The sequence below is a fragment of the Equus przewalskii genome, chromosome 7 (assembly GCF_037783145.1).
Source record: "Equus przewalskii isolate Varuska chromosome 7, EquPr2, whole genome shotgun sequence".
NCBI classification, from domain to species: Eukaryota; Metazoa; Chordata; class Mammalia; order Perissodactyla; family Equidae; genus Equus; species Equus przewalskii.
In genome coordinates, this window is record NC_091837.1 from 73818661 (window position 1) to 73834591 (window position 15931).

At 37.0% G+C, this 15931-nt stretch overlaps 1 protein-coding gene across 5 annotated transcripts in view; it reads right to left on the minus strand.

The window, feature by feature from the left end:
* Window positions 1-5810: 5810 nt before the first annotated feature.
* Window positions 5811-15931, minus strand: part of STARD6 (StAR related lipid transfer domain containing 6) — a 28443-nt gene continuing 18322 nt past the window's right edge. For all 5 annotated transcript variants that reach the window (XM_070627620.1, XM_070627622.1, XM_070627621.1 and 2 more), the window contains 2 exons: window positions 13893-13986; window positions 5811-9484 (listed from right to left, as the gene is read on the minus strand). In XM_070627620.1, the coding sequence (XP_070483721.1) occupies window positions 9283-9484; window positions 13893-13986 (296 nt within the window). In that variant the 3' untranslated portion in view covers window positions 5811-9282. The remainder of the gene's footprint in view (window positions 9485-13892; window positions 13987-15931) is intronic.

Sequence of the window (15931 nt, forward strand, 5' to 3'; positions counted from 1 at the left end):
CGCCATGAACAGCAGTGGAGCATTTTCTGATAGGTGCCAGAAGATGAGGAGATGGCGCAAAAAGACTGGTCAGGGTTCTGTTCTGCTGTACACAGGGTCACTAGGAGTCAAAATAAATTCAACAGCACTAACAACAAACAAAAGTTCATACCTAGAGGTGGGGTGGGCAGTAGGGAGTTGAGAAAACTGTTAGCAGAGGCCGGGATAATGGTGAGAAAACTGCTTTATTAAGAAGTTGTTATGAAACATTTGATAAAACATCTGACTGTGGTACCTTGGAAGACAGAAAATATACCTAAGGAACCTGTTGGCTTTGGGTAGGGATGTCTCCAGGTAGAATGTAGAAAGCGCCACCTGGTGGCTTCTAGCTGCATAGGCTAAAGTACTGCAAGAAAAAGTTGAACTTCAAAAAAAAAAAAAAAAAGGAGCTAGTTAGGTTTCAAGCAGAAGTTAAAAGTGATATAGAGAGCCAGAGCTATTAAATTGGAAAATAAAACTGTTGTCTTATCTCCAGCTGCCCCAGTTAGCAAAGCCTCAAAGTAAGACATGAGCGCATGTCAAACATCAAATCAAGACTGTGACTATCAGATATTTAGATAAGACTTCTGAGAGTTAAGGTGGTGCTGAGTAGATCTCAAGTGGACAAAAGCTGAAGAGTGTGGTCCCACAGAAGCCTGATCCAAAAGTAGCTTTAAGAAATTCTAGAGAAGCATATGTTGATACCAATTGTAGGTGTGGCTTTTGGGTGTGTAGTGGACTGTAAGCAGACGCAGTAAGCTCAAAGGTTTTAGAGAGAGTGGTACCAGCAAAAATACCAACTGCCTGCGCTAAAAGATGAGTCAAGCCATAACAGTGCCCCTGGGCCTTTGATTTTCTTTGGGTAAGAAGCAGCCTGAGAAAGTTACTCAACTACTAACAAGGATCATTTCTTCAGAAAGAAGAAAGGAGGGTGATGAAAAAAGGGAGGGCATCTCCGATAGTGTAACCAAAAGCTGTGGAGAGCAATGAGTCAGGGAGGAACTCCCAGAGAGCAAGATCGGGCTCTAATCAGGGAATGTTTCCCCACTGCAGGAATGGTGGGCCCAGTGGGATATCAGAATTGTTATGAACCCGTGATTATATGCCTCCCGTTCTTCCCCCTTTTCAATGGGCCTATTTATTGTGGTTATCCTGTTCCTTTTTATTATTGTGTATTGGACATGTGTGTTGAGGCAGAGGGGCAAGTAACTTGTCTTTTTACTTCATAGATCTCTAGTTCAAAAGGAGCTGTCTCTGGACCTGACACATATCACAAAACCCTAGACTTGAAGGCTAATACCGTGATTGTATGAGATCTTTGGGGGTGTTGGGAATGAGTAAGTGTATTTTGCATGTGGAAGGAATGTGACTATGGTGAGACGGTGATCTGGCCATAATTTGCATTAATTCTTCGCCTCTGGTATGTATACATACTCCTTTACCATGTGACTTAACAGTTTCACTAAAAAGGCAGATTCTTTTTCTTTGCTTATCAATCGATTACTAGTTTAGCCATGTCACTTGCTTTGTCAGTGGGATGTTAGACTTGAAAAAGCACTTACAATATGTCCACTTCCTCCCTTGCTCCTTTGCCTCCATCATGAGAACATGCGCAGGCCAGGCTACTGGAGGATGAGACTCGTGAAGCAGAGCTAAGCCACTCCAATTGTTCCAGCCCTGGCCATCCTTTCTGAGATGACCCACAGCCAATGGCCAGGCATGTGCGTGAGCCCAGCTGATCCCAGCTTAAATTACTGATCCACACACTTAAAAGATAAAATTAATTGTTGTATGTCCCTGAGGTTTTGTGATTGTCTATTACACATCATTATTGTGGCAATTGATAGTCATATAATAATTTACATTCATATACATGGTAAATCATCTTATGAAAAAAAGATAAAGTATATGAAGAAAGTGTTAGTGAAAAAAGTGGTAGTGAAAAACAACTCATTTTGTTCTGACCAATTAAATTCCAAAACAACTTTTAAATGGAGGACTAAATTTAAAACAATTTATCAAAATGATTATTGTAGACTGCCATTTTTGACAGTTGAAGACAAAGGATTTTTGAGATTTGCTACAGCTATGAATCCTAAGTCAAAGTTCATTCTGAAACTCATGTAACTGAGAAAGCTTCTCCCAGACTTTATGTCCACAGGAGTTAGTGGTGTTACGTGTGCCGCTTGAACCAGCGTGCTTTATAGCATCAAAGATAGACAATATAGCGTCTGCAGGTATAGTTTAGTAGTGACAATGTGGGGAAATTATTTTTCCCTCTACTCTGTCAAACTTTAAAGTGTTGACTTCTAGGGCCAGCCCTGTGGCTGAGTGGTTAATCGGCAGCCCAGGCTTTTGCCAGTTTGGATCCTAGGCGTGGACCTAGCACCTCTCATGGAGCCATGCTGAAGAGGTGCCCCACATAGCAGAACTAGAAGGACCTACAACTAGAATATACAACTATGTACTGGGGGGATTTGGGGAGAAGAAGAAAACCAACAAAAGAAGATTGGCAGCAGATGTTAGCTCAGGGCCAATCTTTAAAAAAAAAATGATAAGAAATTCCTATAAAAACATTTAAAAAACTGTTGACTTCTAAAATTTTTTGAACAAAATTGTAATAAATATTTTTGGATAAAACTTCAGATTTATCCTTATATCCCCGCTCATTCTATGATAATGATAATAGGAGCTGGCCTTGATTTGGCCAAATACTGATTGTAATACTCACCTACTTGGCCAAAATGTGTATTCAATTCAGTGCACTTCTATTTTTACATACATTAAAGTTATAAATTTATACTACTGTCATTGGGTAACATCTCAAGATGTGAACGACATTTAGAGGGAAGTTCATTTTCATTGATAGAGGATGTAATTTCGTGTTTCAAATAGTCTTGATAATTTCTCTTTTTTTCCTAGCTTCTTGTGAGATCTAACTATATTGTCATTGTGGTTTACTTTGTGATGTTGCAAAAATCTCACATTAGGAGTAAAATGTTAGCTTTACTGTATTCTTGTTTTTGCTTTCATTATTAGTATTTTCAATCCTTAGTTTCTTTGTAGAAATCTTGACCCATTTCACCATTTTCTGAGGATTTATTTTTCATTAAAACTATATCCATTTAACTGTACTATAAAACCCAATTTGTCAAAATATACTGAAAGTCAACGACCATTTTCTAACCTTCCACATTGTGGAACTTATTCTTACTCCTTGGAATGTCTTTTATTATATACATGTCTCAGGACCTTTTCATAAACGTCTGGGTGTGGCACTGGAGTCAAGGTACGGATTATATATTAGTAAAGCTTAATTGATTTTTGAATCAATAAAATGTATTGAAAAAATAAATAGAAATAGAAGTTGTAATATTTTATTTCTGCACGCCAGTGGAACTTCTCATTTGCTTTCTCTAGTATAGATGCGGGAATATCTTTAGATGCTTTTGCAGCCAAGCACAGCCATGTGTTCCACTTTTGGCTAATGAGATGGGAACATCTTTAATGGGTTCTAGGAATTTCCAAGAAAGCAATATAACAGGGATGAACTCAGCTAAAATGTCTTTCACCTTTTACCCTTCTTCTTGCTTGGAATACTGGGACAGTGCCACCAGAAAGACAAAAGCCACAAGCTAAATATGGCAGAACTGAATGATGTAAAGAGCCTTGGTCCCCAATTGTTATTATTAGCCCTGCACTGCAGACTCCCAGACGTCTTGTGTGAGATCAATAAACCTCCTAACATTTATGTCCTCTGTCTGTTTTGGTTTTTTGCAGCCAAAAGTTTTCTTAACTGATACAGTCATGTTGCACTCCCCTTTATGGAAACCACTGTTCTGGTTCATTAATATGATAAATATGTCCAACATCATGGTTAGATAAGATCTAAGATATGAAGGGGCATAGGGAATAAGCATTTCATTCAATTAAGTATAAACATTTTGTTTGGGTAAGTTCAGTAGTGTCTGAATATCTGAATGATTAGAAGAGTTATATGATTAGAAAGATTGAAAGATTTATAGAAAAGTCTAAGGTCAGAATTGTTAAATTAGTTTTATTTTTCATATTTGGATGACAGTGTTACCTTCAAACATTTCTCTTATATGGAATTTTTGTTATTATAGATGGTACCTTCCACAATTCCTAGCTATTTAGAAGTAATTGAAATGGTAAAATACCAAAATATATAGAAAGAATGACAGGGCAAGGAGAAGGAATCAAAGATACAGTGCTTGGTATTACTTCTTTGATATTATTATTTACATTTTACCTTAAATAGGATACAGCTTAATTAAATTTACTATTTTCCTGTTTGTAGAATGGGGAAAATAGTAAGATTTTTGCTTCCTTATTTCAAAATCATTTGTCTTTCTTGGAATATATATTAAAATGTGTAATTTGTGTGTTTATGGAGTTGGTGTGTGGCTAAAAGGCTCGCATTTCTTCTAAGAATACAGTATAAATTGGAAAACAGTAAAAGTGGCATACTCACAAAATCAGGCACCTTCTAAACCATAGGATAATTGTATGTTTAATTATGTCTTTTGAAAATTTTATTAGAGAAGGAAAAATACTCAGAATCCAGGGAGTTTTAGGAAGAGAGATCAATATCCAGGGGGTTGAGGACAGAAGGCATCGACTCCCTTTAGTTAAGCTGCTCGTCACAATCACAGTGTTTTCTGCTCCTTCCCAGCATCTCACCCACTGTGTCCTCCGCCTGGTGCCGGGTTTCTGTGCCTCTTCTCTCACACAAAGGAGGCTAGAAGACTAACTTCTGAAGCTAGAAAGTGATTATTAGAGTTGTTAAAAGTGACTGCTTTGAAAGATCTAATCATTCTTCGTGAAGATGGTACTTCTGTATCTTCCTACACTTGAATTTTGACATTATTTTCTGTGAAACATCAGAAGCTGTTCAAGTCACAATTCCAAAAAGGTGTGTGCCTCTTTAGATTTGTGATTTGGTATATTATATTTATAAATAAAAGCAGACTTTTTTTTTTCCTGGGGCTAAATGTCTCCTTAACAATCATTTCAATCCACAGAGCCAGATTAGAAAATCTTGACTAGAGAAACTGCATATAAAGAGGAATGTTACACAAGTATTTATAATGTAAACACATCAACTCAGAATTTTTAAAACAAATGCTACTGATTATGAGATCGCTTTATAATTTTATGACTCATTCAATTTCTTTTTTGCTAGGATAGGTTTTAAAAATTTTTTCTTGGGGGCCAGCCCTGTGGCTGAGTGGTTAAGTCCACATGCTCCACTGTGGCGGCCCAGGGTTTCACTGGTTCGCATCCTGGGCTCAGACATGGCACCGCTCATTAGGCCATGCTGAGGCAGCATCCCACATGCCACAACTAGAAGGACCCACAACTAAAAATGCACAACTATGTACTGGCGGGCTTTGGGGAGAAAAAGGAAAAATCTTTAAAAAAGTTTTTTTTTTTTAATTTTTTATCTTTATTGCAGTAACATTGGAGTATTACATTATATAACTTTCAGATTTACATTGTAATATATTTCAAATTCTGTGTTGATTATATCATGTTCACCACCCAAAGACTAATTATAATCCATCACCACACATGTGCCTAATCACCCTAAAAATTTTTTCTATTTAAAATTTTTTCTATTAAATTTTTTTAATTTTGAGAGAATTGTAAATTTACATACAGTTGTAAAAAATAACACAGAGAGATGCATATTCCCTTCACCCAGTTTCCCCAATGGCAATATCTTGCCTAACTACAGTACAATATTACAACCAGGAAATCTACATTGATACAATCCACTGATTTTATTCAGGTATCACCAGTTTTGCATGCACTCATTTATGTGTGTGTGTTTAATTCTATGCAGTTTCATCACGTGTAGATTCATATGAACACCACCACTGTCAAGACACAGAACAAGTTTATCACAAGGATCCCTCCCGCTGCCTTTTTAAAGCTGCAAGTACCTCCCTTCTTACTCCCACTTCCTTAATCCCAGCAAACTACTAATTCTGTTTTCCATGTCTATCATTTTGTCAGTTCAAGATAAATGGAATAAAACACTCTTTAACCTTTTGAGATTGCTTGCTTTTTACTCAGCAATATTTCCTTGAGACCATGCAAGTTGTGTGAATCCATAGTTTGCTCCTTTGTGTTGCTTAGTAGTAGTCCATGTATGGATTACCACAGTCTAACTATCCCCCCATTTAAGGGTATGTGGGTCGTTGCCAGTTCTTGGCTATTTATAATAAAGCTGCTGTGAATAGTTGTGTACAAGTTTTTGTGTGAACATTTTCATTTCTCTGGGATAAAGAATGCAATGCTGGCTCACATAGTAACCACAAGTTTCATTTTGTAAGACACTGCCATACCCTTTTTTAGAGTGACTGTACCATTTTACATGTCCACCTTTGATGTATGAGTTTTCTCCGCATCCTCACCAACACTTGATGTAATCACTAATTTTTTTTACATTTTAGCCATTCTGATAAGTATGTACTGATATCTCAATGTGGTTACACATTATTTGCATTTACCCAATGGCCAGTGACATTGCACATCTTTTCATGAACTTAGTTACTTATCCTCTTCAGTGGAATGTCCTTGTCTTTTGCCCACTTTCTAATTGGATTTTTAATACTGTTGAGTTTTGAAAGCTCTTTACATGTTCTAGATACAAGTCCTTTGTCAGAAATGTCTTACAAATATTTCCTCCCAGTCTCTACCTTGTCTTTTCATCTTCTTCACAGGATCTTTCCCAAAGCATCCATTTTTTTATTTTGATGATCAATTTATCATTTTTTTCCTTATATGGATCATACTTTTGGTGTGTCCAGTATAAGAACTCTTTGCTTAGCCATAGGTTCTGAAGATTTTTCTCCTAAAAGTTTTATAGTTTTATGTTTTACATTAAAGTCCATGTTCCGTGGTGAGTTAATTTTTGTATAAAGTACAAGGTGAGGTCAAGTTCTTTGAATGTCAGTTGCTCCAACACCATTAAGTGAAAGCCTGTCCTTCCTCCATTGAATTGCTTTTATACCTTTGTCAACCATCAACTATACTCACAAGAATAGTATATATTACAATTTCACCTCTATTTTTACCCATTCTGATATTCTTCTTTCCATTCCGGACGACTCTGGATCCTACTTTATCTTCTATATTAGCAAGTAGTCCCCTAGTTGAGGTGTAGTGCAAGGGCTGGGTGAGTTGTCAGCTTCCCACGGGGCCCTGCTGTCACCACCCTGGCAAAAGGAGAGCACTGACCAACACTCCTTGCAGTTCAGCTCCCCTGCCTGGCAAAAGTGGGCACTGATTTGCATAGTCTTGTTGCCTCCAAGTGCAAAGGTAATCTCAGCTCCCCAATGGACCCCATGACCCCAGGGAAGGGGGTAGGGAAGCAGAGTGTTAACTAGCCCATGTCCCACCACCTTGTTTCACTTTGTTGATCCCAGATGGGAGTGGAGGCCCAGATTGCCACCGAGCCCTGCTAACACCGAAAAGGGTGTATTTGTTTCTTATGGCTACTGCAACAAATTACCACAAATTTGGTGGCTTAGGAAAACAGAAATTTATTATTTTATAGTTCTGGAGGCTGGAAGTCTGAAATCAAAGTGTCAGCAGAGCCACACTCCCTCTGAAGGCTGTGGAGGAGAATCCTTCTTTGCCTCTTCCAGGTTCTGGGGGCTCCAGGTGTTCTTTGCCTTGTCCTACAAAACTCCAATCTCTGCCTCTATCTTCACATGGCCTCCTCGTCTCCACATGTCTCTCTGTCCATCTCTTGTAAGGACACTCGTGATTAGATCTAGGGCCCACTCAAATAATCCAGGATAATCTCATCCTGAGGTCCTTAATTTAATTATGTCTGCAAAGATCCTTTTTCCAAACAAGGTCACATTCATGGTTCCAGGGATTTGATAAAGACATATCTTCTAGAAGCCAAATTCAACACACTACAAAGGGGAAACCATTGATGCTGAGTGGGGATGGAGGCTCAGCATCCTGCTGGGCCTTGGCGACACTGGTGATCAGGGGAGCACAGTGAAGCTGAATGGTGACTAGCCCTTCTTTGCACTAGTTGGTTAAGTCTTGTTGCTGCCAGATGGAAATGGAAGCTCACTTTGCCACTGGACCCCACTGACACTATTCCAGCAGGGATATCAGAGCACCACTACTAGCTTCTGTTGGGTGGAAGATGGAAAATCAGCTCCCTGCTTGTCAGCCTGTACCACCTGGGAGGGTAATCAGAGTGCTGTCTGCTTTTGCCAGGTAGAAGGTGGAAGATTAGCTCCCTGCTCAGCCTTGCCAACACCACAGGGTGGGGGTGTCAGAGCACAACCACCTGCTTCTGTGGGATGAGGTGAGTGAGGCGGAAGATCATCTCTCTGCCTTGTCCCATTGAAACCATAGGGTGAGGTGGATGCAGTTTTTAGGCTGATGTAGGGTGGATATTGTCAAAAAGATTTTTGTTTTTTTAGGCCACCTTTTTGTTCATAGCCACTCCTATGGCTAGGAGGCACAGGCTTTTTCTTGAAGCTTTTTGTTGTTGTTCTTCCCGCCTGTTGGTGTCTCCAGGCTGGAGGCTTCTGCAGCCCCCTGTCAGGAATATATGGGAGGAAATAAGGAAGCCCAGAGAATTCGCTGCTATGTCATTCCTAAAGTCCCAAGGTCTCTAGGCAGTTTGCCTTCTTCTTTCCACCTATGCGTGAGTCTTCCTGTGTTGTTTGTTGTGTTATAGGCAGGGCCGTTTGGTTGTCAGAGGAAGGACTTGGGAGGAATGGGCTACTACATCTTGGCCAGAACCACAAATTGATTCATGACTCATTCAATTTTAAGTTCCAGATATCATTGGCCATACGTTCTAGTGGAATTCTTTTCTATTTTTGTGTTCAGGTTTCCTACAGCTATCAATGTAAGCAGTAAGTGAAGGAAAAACAATTTAAAGTATATTTTAAGCTTTAATTAATGCTGACCTCTGACTGTATATGCTTTCTTAATGATTCTTTTGTAGAGCATTTTCCAGGGAAAAAAGCGAAAGATAAAAGTGCATTAAGAATATTTGTTATTCAACATCATTCTTATATGAGATTAAAAACTATATTTCACGCTGTTCTCTTTTACAAGTTCTTATTTTCACAAAGTACCTTCAGTAATTTGTCCAAGAATACTGTCTAGAATAGTTCAACAGTGTTTATGCATATTGACTTAGAAGTAAACTGCATATTGCCACACGTGACATTATATGGCCTCATTGTAATGGCCTCATTTCTTCCTTAGGAATGATGAATGCCCATTACGATGACATCCACGTCCTGATGGAGCTTTGTGTGTCTTTATTCCCTCTTTTGCATTGAGGATGAAGTTTACTAAGTTGGAAGGCATGGTTGCTTCAATTATTGATGGGGACAATTTTCCTCTCATTTCTGTTTGGACAAACATCACTAGTCGGGAATGTGCTGGGTTCCTGTAAACAGAGGAAAAGTTAAAAAATATAAAGACATTTTAGATTTATTTATTGAATTTACAAGCTTATAGAGAGTAGGATTCTTGTCTTATTCACCATTGATTCCCTTCATAGTGCCTATGATAGGATAAATAGTTACAGAAGGAAGGAAAGAAAATGAAGGTAGAGTGATTTTCACACTCATAAATAAACATTTACATAAAAACATTAAGCAAGTAGTCAGACTATAGTTTATTATTTATTTATTTATTTGGTGAGGATGATTGGCTCTGAGCTAACATCTGTTGCCAATCCTCTTTATTTGCTTGGGGAAGATTGTCCCTGAGTTAATATCTGTGCCAATCTTCCTCTATTTTGTATGTGGGATGCTGCCACAGCATGGCTTGATGAGCAGTGTGTAGATCTGTGCCTGGGATCTGAACCCGAGAATCCCAGGCCGCTGAAGCGGAGCATGCGAACTTAACCACAGACCATATTTTAAAGTCTTCAGTTTTAGTCAGCTTTTTCTTTCTGTTATTTTATGGATTTTTTAAATTACAAAAATAATGTATGCTTCACGGGGCTGGCCCCGTGGCCGAGTGGTTAAGTTCGCGCGCTCTGCTGCAGGCGGCCCAGTGTTTCGTTGGTTCGAGTCCTGGGCGCGGACATGGCACTGCTCATCAGACCACGCTGAGGCAGCGTCCCACATGCCACAACTAGAAGAACCGACAACGAAGAATACACAACTATGTACCGGGGGGCTTTGGGGAGAAAAAGGAAAAAATAAAATCTTTAAAAAAAAAAAAAAAAAAAAAATAATGTATGCTTCTGAAAATTTAAACTACAGAATTTTCATAATTATTCCCCTTCTTCTGTTTCCCAGAAATAATCACTGTTTATAGTTTTGACTGTATCTTTTCAGACTATTGTCTATCAAAGATAGCATAGATATGTACATATGTATGTACCCCACATATACACACATATACATTTTTTTAACAAAAATTAGACATATTTTTATGCAACTAGTTTTATTCCAGTAGGATATCACGCACCTCCTTCTGTGTCAAAACATACAGCTCAGCTTAATTGTTTTACATGACTGCATACAGTATTTCATACTCTATTTAACCAGTCCTTTATTGACTATCATTTGGGTTGTCTCTCACTTTTTGCTACTGTAAATAAAGCTGCAATAAAACATCTTCGTAATGTATCCATTTGCACTTATATAAACACTTACACAGAATTTCTAGGTCAAAGGTTTTGTGTATTTAACGTTTGGAAATGTTATTTCCAAATGACTCTCCAAGAAGGCTGTGGTATTATATTCTAAACCAGGGTTCTTCAAACTGGAGTATGTGAAGACTTTCCAAGGGGTATGAGAGGATCAATAACATTTAAGGGAATAAATTTTCAAATCTCTAACTTCCATATGTACGTTTTCCTTCAACTGATCTGAGACTATGTCTCTGATGGAGCTGTGGGTTTTTCCTTTCCCACTGGCCTGTTCATATCACACTTCTGTTGCTTTACAGAACAAAGGTATACCTGTCATCCCCTCCGGATAGTACCGAATAGTACTATGGTGCTTTACCCTGGCATATAAAAATCCTTGAGAAGCCAAAGGGAAAATCTGATCTCCTAAAAGTGAGTTGAGAAAGTGAATGACTAATGATTGGGTAATAAGTCCTGACCAAGTCATATTGTCAATTCTTTGCTTTCAATAAAATTTAAGGATCTAATTGAGTTGTCAGCTGACAGGTCATTAAAAATAGTTTTTGATTATAAATAACTGTGATTTGTGGCATTAACTCAGAAGAATGTCAAGGGATTGAAGGACAGTGTTAGAATTATACTCTTTCCATTTTAACCCACTTATTTATGTAAACAAAGTTTCTCAGTGCTTATGTTTATAAAGATGCAAAGTAGGAGTAGTCTTGATATTAATTGTTGTCTCATTTTATTAGTAATATCATTCCACCGTTAAATGAGTGTAATTGTTAGAAGCATGGGTTCTGGAACCAGTCTGCATTGGTTAAGAGCTGAGTTGTGCTATTATGCATGTGTAACCTTGAGAAAGTTACTTAATCTCTTTGGGCTTCCATTTTCTTTTCTGCAAAAAAAGGACAGCAATACTACCTACTTCATGGGGCTATTGTGAGGACCAAATGAGTCAATACATGTAAATTGTTTATGACAGTGCCTGGCACATAGTAAGTGCTATCTAAAGTTTGCTAATAATAAAAGATGTGTTTCCAATAACAGTTTGCTTTTATATTTAATAATTATATAACATATTTGATAATATACTTTTTATTTTGATCAATATATAATAATTTAATCCAGCACACACATATTTTTTGACATTTAGATACTTATGATCATAAGAAATAAAACGAATTTTAAAAATTAAATACTTATTTTTGCCGAGAAATATGACAGAGTGATTAATAAAATAATTCGAGGCATAAAATATATTTTATAGGATAAAATTATGTGAGGGAAAAAGAGTAAAAATATTGGTTCAAGGAGAAAAGGAATTACTAAAATTTCTGACTGCTAAAGGTTGTATGTATTTTGACACTGATAATGTAATGGTCGGTTTCAAGTTATTATGGTATTTGGCTTCTATTGGATACATTTACAATGGTGATATAACAATTTTTTAAAACTGTCAATATTTAAAGTATGCTGGAAATTGTACCCTCTTAATTTAATCCTATGAAAAAGTTTAATATCAACTTAAAAATAGGCAAGGCAGAATATAGTTTTACAGAATTCTTTTAGGGGCTATGAAGACCACTGCTCCAACAAACTGTGTGAGTGTCCATTTTCTTATACCCTCTCTACGCAGAGCTTAGACTGCTCTTCCAGTGCCTCCGATGGCTGGATTGAGAATACTCACAGCAGTTCATATGGTCTTAAGTCTCTGGCTGAGTTTACTAGGGCTTTACACACTTAAGAAAGCCTTTCCTATATTTACTGGAGAGCACTTTTACTACCGATATTACGTTTTATAAGTTTACTACATGACTCGTTTACAAATGTTGGCTGTCCAAAATGTAGGGCTGCACAGAAAGAGAAGGTGCAAGAGACTCACTTTTAGGCAGTACCAGTCTCCAGACTGTGAGGAGACTGTATCTTTCCCAGCAGGGTGATAGGCAGAGCTCCCCCGCTCGATGGGATATCTAGATCAGCGGAAAGAGAAAGCTGACAAGGTGCAAGAAGGGGACTTGGCCTGTGAAGCACACTGTAGGGTGTGTAGCTTCCCAACTAGCGTCCCTGCCAGCAGTTGACTGACCTAGCTGATGTGGAGCAAGGATCCTTCCCTTGTTTCGTTCCCTCCTGCTGTGGAGAATAAAGCTTGGCCATAGATTCAAAACTGACAAATAGGTAGAAAGACCACACATCACCATCATCATCAGCAGCAGCAGCAGCAGCAGCAGCATCATCTGCACCAATAATCCTATCTATTAATGTAAATAATTGTGAATTTCTTTTAGTTCTCCAGTTCATTAGAGAAAACATTAAGGAATACAGGTCTCAAATGTAATTTTATTTTGACTTCCTTCATAGAAATATTTTTTCTCACATTGAGAGGTTTATGTCTGACCAATATAAAATTGTACATGTTTTTATATGCCAATATCTTTTACGTAATATAAAATCATTTAGCGAAAATGAAAACTTAAGGAACTTGTGAAATGATATACATTGAATTAATGTACATGCATTTACAGAGCATGTGTTACCATTTTATCCCTGGGGCGGCCACCGGTAGGCAGTGACTCATCTCCGACTTCCCCAGGTCTTCCCTTATCCCAATTTACCTACGGAATGTCTCATTCTGCGGGTATCTGTTCTCAGCAGGTAGTCCATTGGGAAGAATTCATTCAAGATAAAGCATTCATTGTTGATAATGTAAATGTATTATAATTCTAGGGGAATTTATTTTTAATTCACAAAAATTCCTTAACAATTCACAGAAGTGACTCTAATGGAGAAATATAAAACATCAGGTTAAGTTTAACTGGGGGGGAAATGTCTGTTTGTGTCACTAGCTCCAGAAACCTCAAATCATACTTTACAGGAAATTATCCATTCTGATTATACTTAAGGTGAAAATACTTATAAACATTATTTTAAAAATTGCATTTACACAACCAGGGGCACTCACAACTAGAATATACAACTATGTACTGGGGGGCTTTGGAGAGAAGAAGAAGAAAAAAAAAAGGCGATTGACAACAGATGTTAGCTCAGGTGCCAATCCTTAGGAAAAAAAATTGCATTTAGGGGCAATTTTTTTCCGAATAGAATTATGCTGGCACATATTTCTACTGATGTGTTAAGAATCCTTTAGTTTATAAATCACAAATTGAACTAGAAGGTTAAAATAAAATAAATAAACGCAAGTAACACTTACTCTTGCAGAGGTGAACATACGTAGCCACAAGCATGGTTATAACCACGGATGTAATTTGAAGATGGAGGATATGCTGGAAAATCCACACTCCCAGCTGAGTGATTTAAAAACAAATTACAATGAAATCTATTCCACAAAGATGAAAAGTTCTATTTCGAGTAGCATATTTTAAAAAAGTGTGACATAGTATTTAATTTAACTTAGTTATTATCAGCATTGACACTGTTTTATACATGTGTATGTATGTCTGCACAATGAATGTGTACACAGGCCAAAACTGAGAAAATACCAGTATGACCACCGTTGTCCTCTCAAACTTTTTTGTGCTAGTATTTCTAGGCATGCTGTTACATTTTACATACAAGAAAAACTTTAAAAAGTATCATTTAATTACTTTTGAAGATTTGAAGCAAAAGAAGAAATCACAAAGAAAAATACTATTCTATTAGGATAGTGGGTTTATAGATTTTTTTGTTAATCATTTTTTAAATAAAATATTTGATGTGATTATTTGGCCTATCAATAAAGATAGTTTAAATACCTTTTTCTGCCAATTCCCTGTAGCTAACTTCAAAGTATAATTAAAAATGAGTAGAGTTTGTTTTAGGAAATATGTAGCATAACTGGATTGTATGTGAATGTATGAGAGGTGATTTGATTATGATTAAGTTTAAGAAAATTATATATATTCCTTCTAAAAATATTTTTAAAAATATATTTATTTATTCAGTGCAATTGAATTCTGTCTTGTCAGAGAAGATGCATTTTCCTATATGATTTTAACATTAGCAATCAATTCTGTGAAAAATACAATATTAAACACCAGCTTAGGACTAGCTTAGGAGACAAATGTGGTTGAATGAATTTTCCATTTTCATGACCTGTTTCATCATCTTAACAGAGCCTATTATGTGGGTGTAATGGTACTGCCAGAAGCGATATTAACATAATTTTTCTCTGTTTAAAATATGGAAAGTATGCTTGTCTTTAATAAATAATAATGTATACCTGAAATTATACAATGTTATAAACCATTATGATCTCAATAAAATAATTGAAAAAGAATTGTTATATTCCATAAACAAGTATGGGTCATATAGTGTGGCAGTTAGCACAGATTTTGGAAAATCAGAAAGACTTAGTTTTAGTTCTGGTTCAGCTGCTTATTAGCTATATAACTTAATTTCTGTGGACTTTAGTTTCCTCATTAGTGAAATAATGCATGCAAAATATTCAGCTCAAAGCAAGGTGCATAGTAAGTTAAATAATAACAAAAGAAACATTAAGAAGAAAACTATCAGTATTCATCAAAAATTCATTCAAAGAAAATTGCCTAAAGCAAATTCAGTAGTGATCACCCAATGACTGATTACTACTATTTGTTGATTTTAACTTCCATTCTTCTTTTTCACCTTCCCTCTGACCACTAAAAATGAGATAGAAGTGGTCTGCTTTCAAAATACAGAAAATAACAGATCAGACAGACAGCATTTTGTGTTGCAGCAGTGAATAAGTTTTTACGTGCACTCATTTGAAAAGTGAGACAACTAAATGACAACAATATGAGACAACTATATGAAAGTGATGACCGTCAGTCCTAGTGAGGTGCTACAACAGAGCTAACTGTGTGTTAGTGAGTGCTATTAGCAGAGCTGACTCAGTCTGGACTCTGAAACTTAGAATACTACAGACATATCAGAGTAACTGAAACCTCATAGTCCCTAGCCCTCAGTAGTTTACAGTAGGGAAAGCTACTTAGAGAGTAATGGTGAGATTAAATTGAATTATGGAAAAAAACAGGGCTCTAGGCCACTGTCCTACCAAAGTCCCTTTACCATGAGTTAAAGAAATTTGCGATATGAACTGGTATGTTTTAAGTGAATAATGCAAGTTAGGAAATGGTTATACGTTGGCATTCTACAGAGTGGCACATTTTTTGGGGGGATAAGGATATATCAAAACCTCTAGTTTCTAAAAGAAATATAAACACATTTATGTAAAGACCCAACTGGTGAAAATTTCTTCAGGAGTTTTATCAG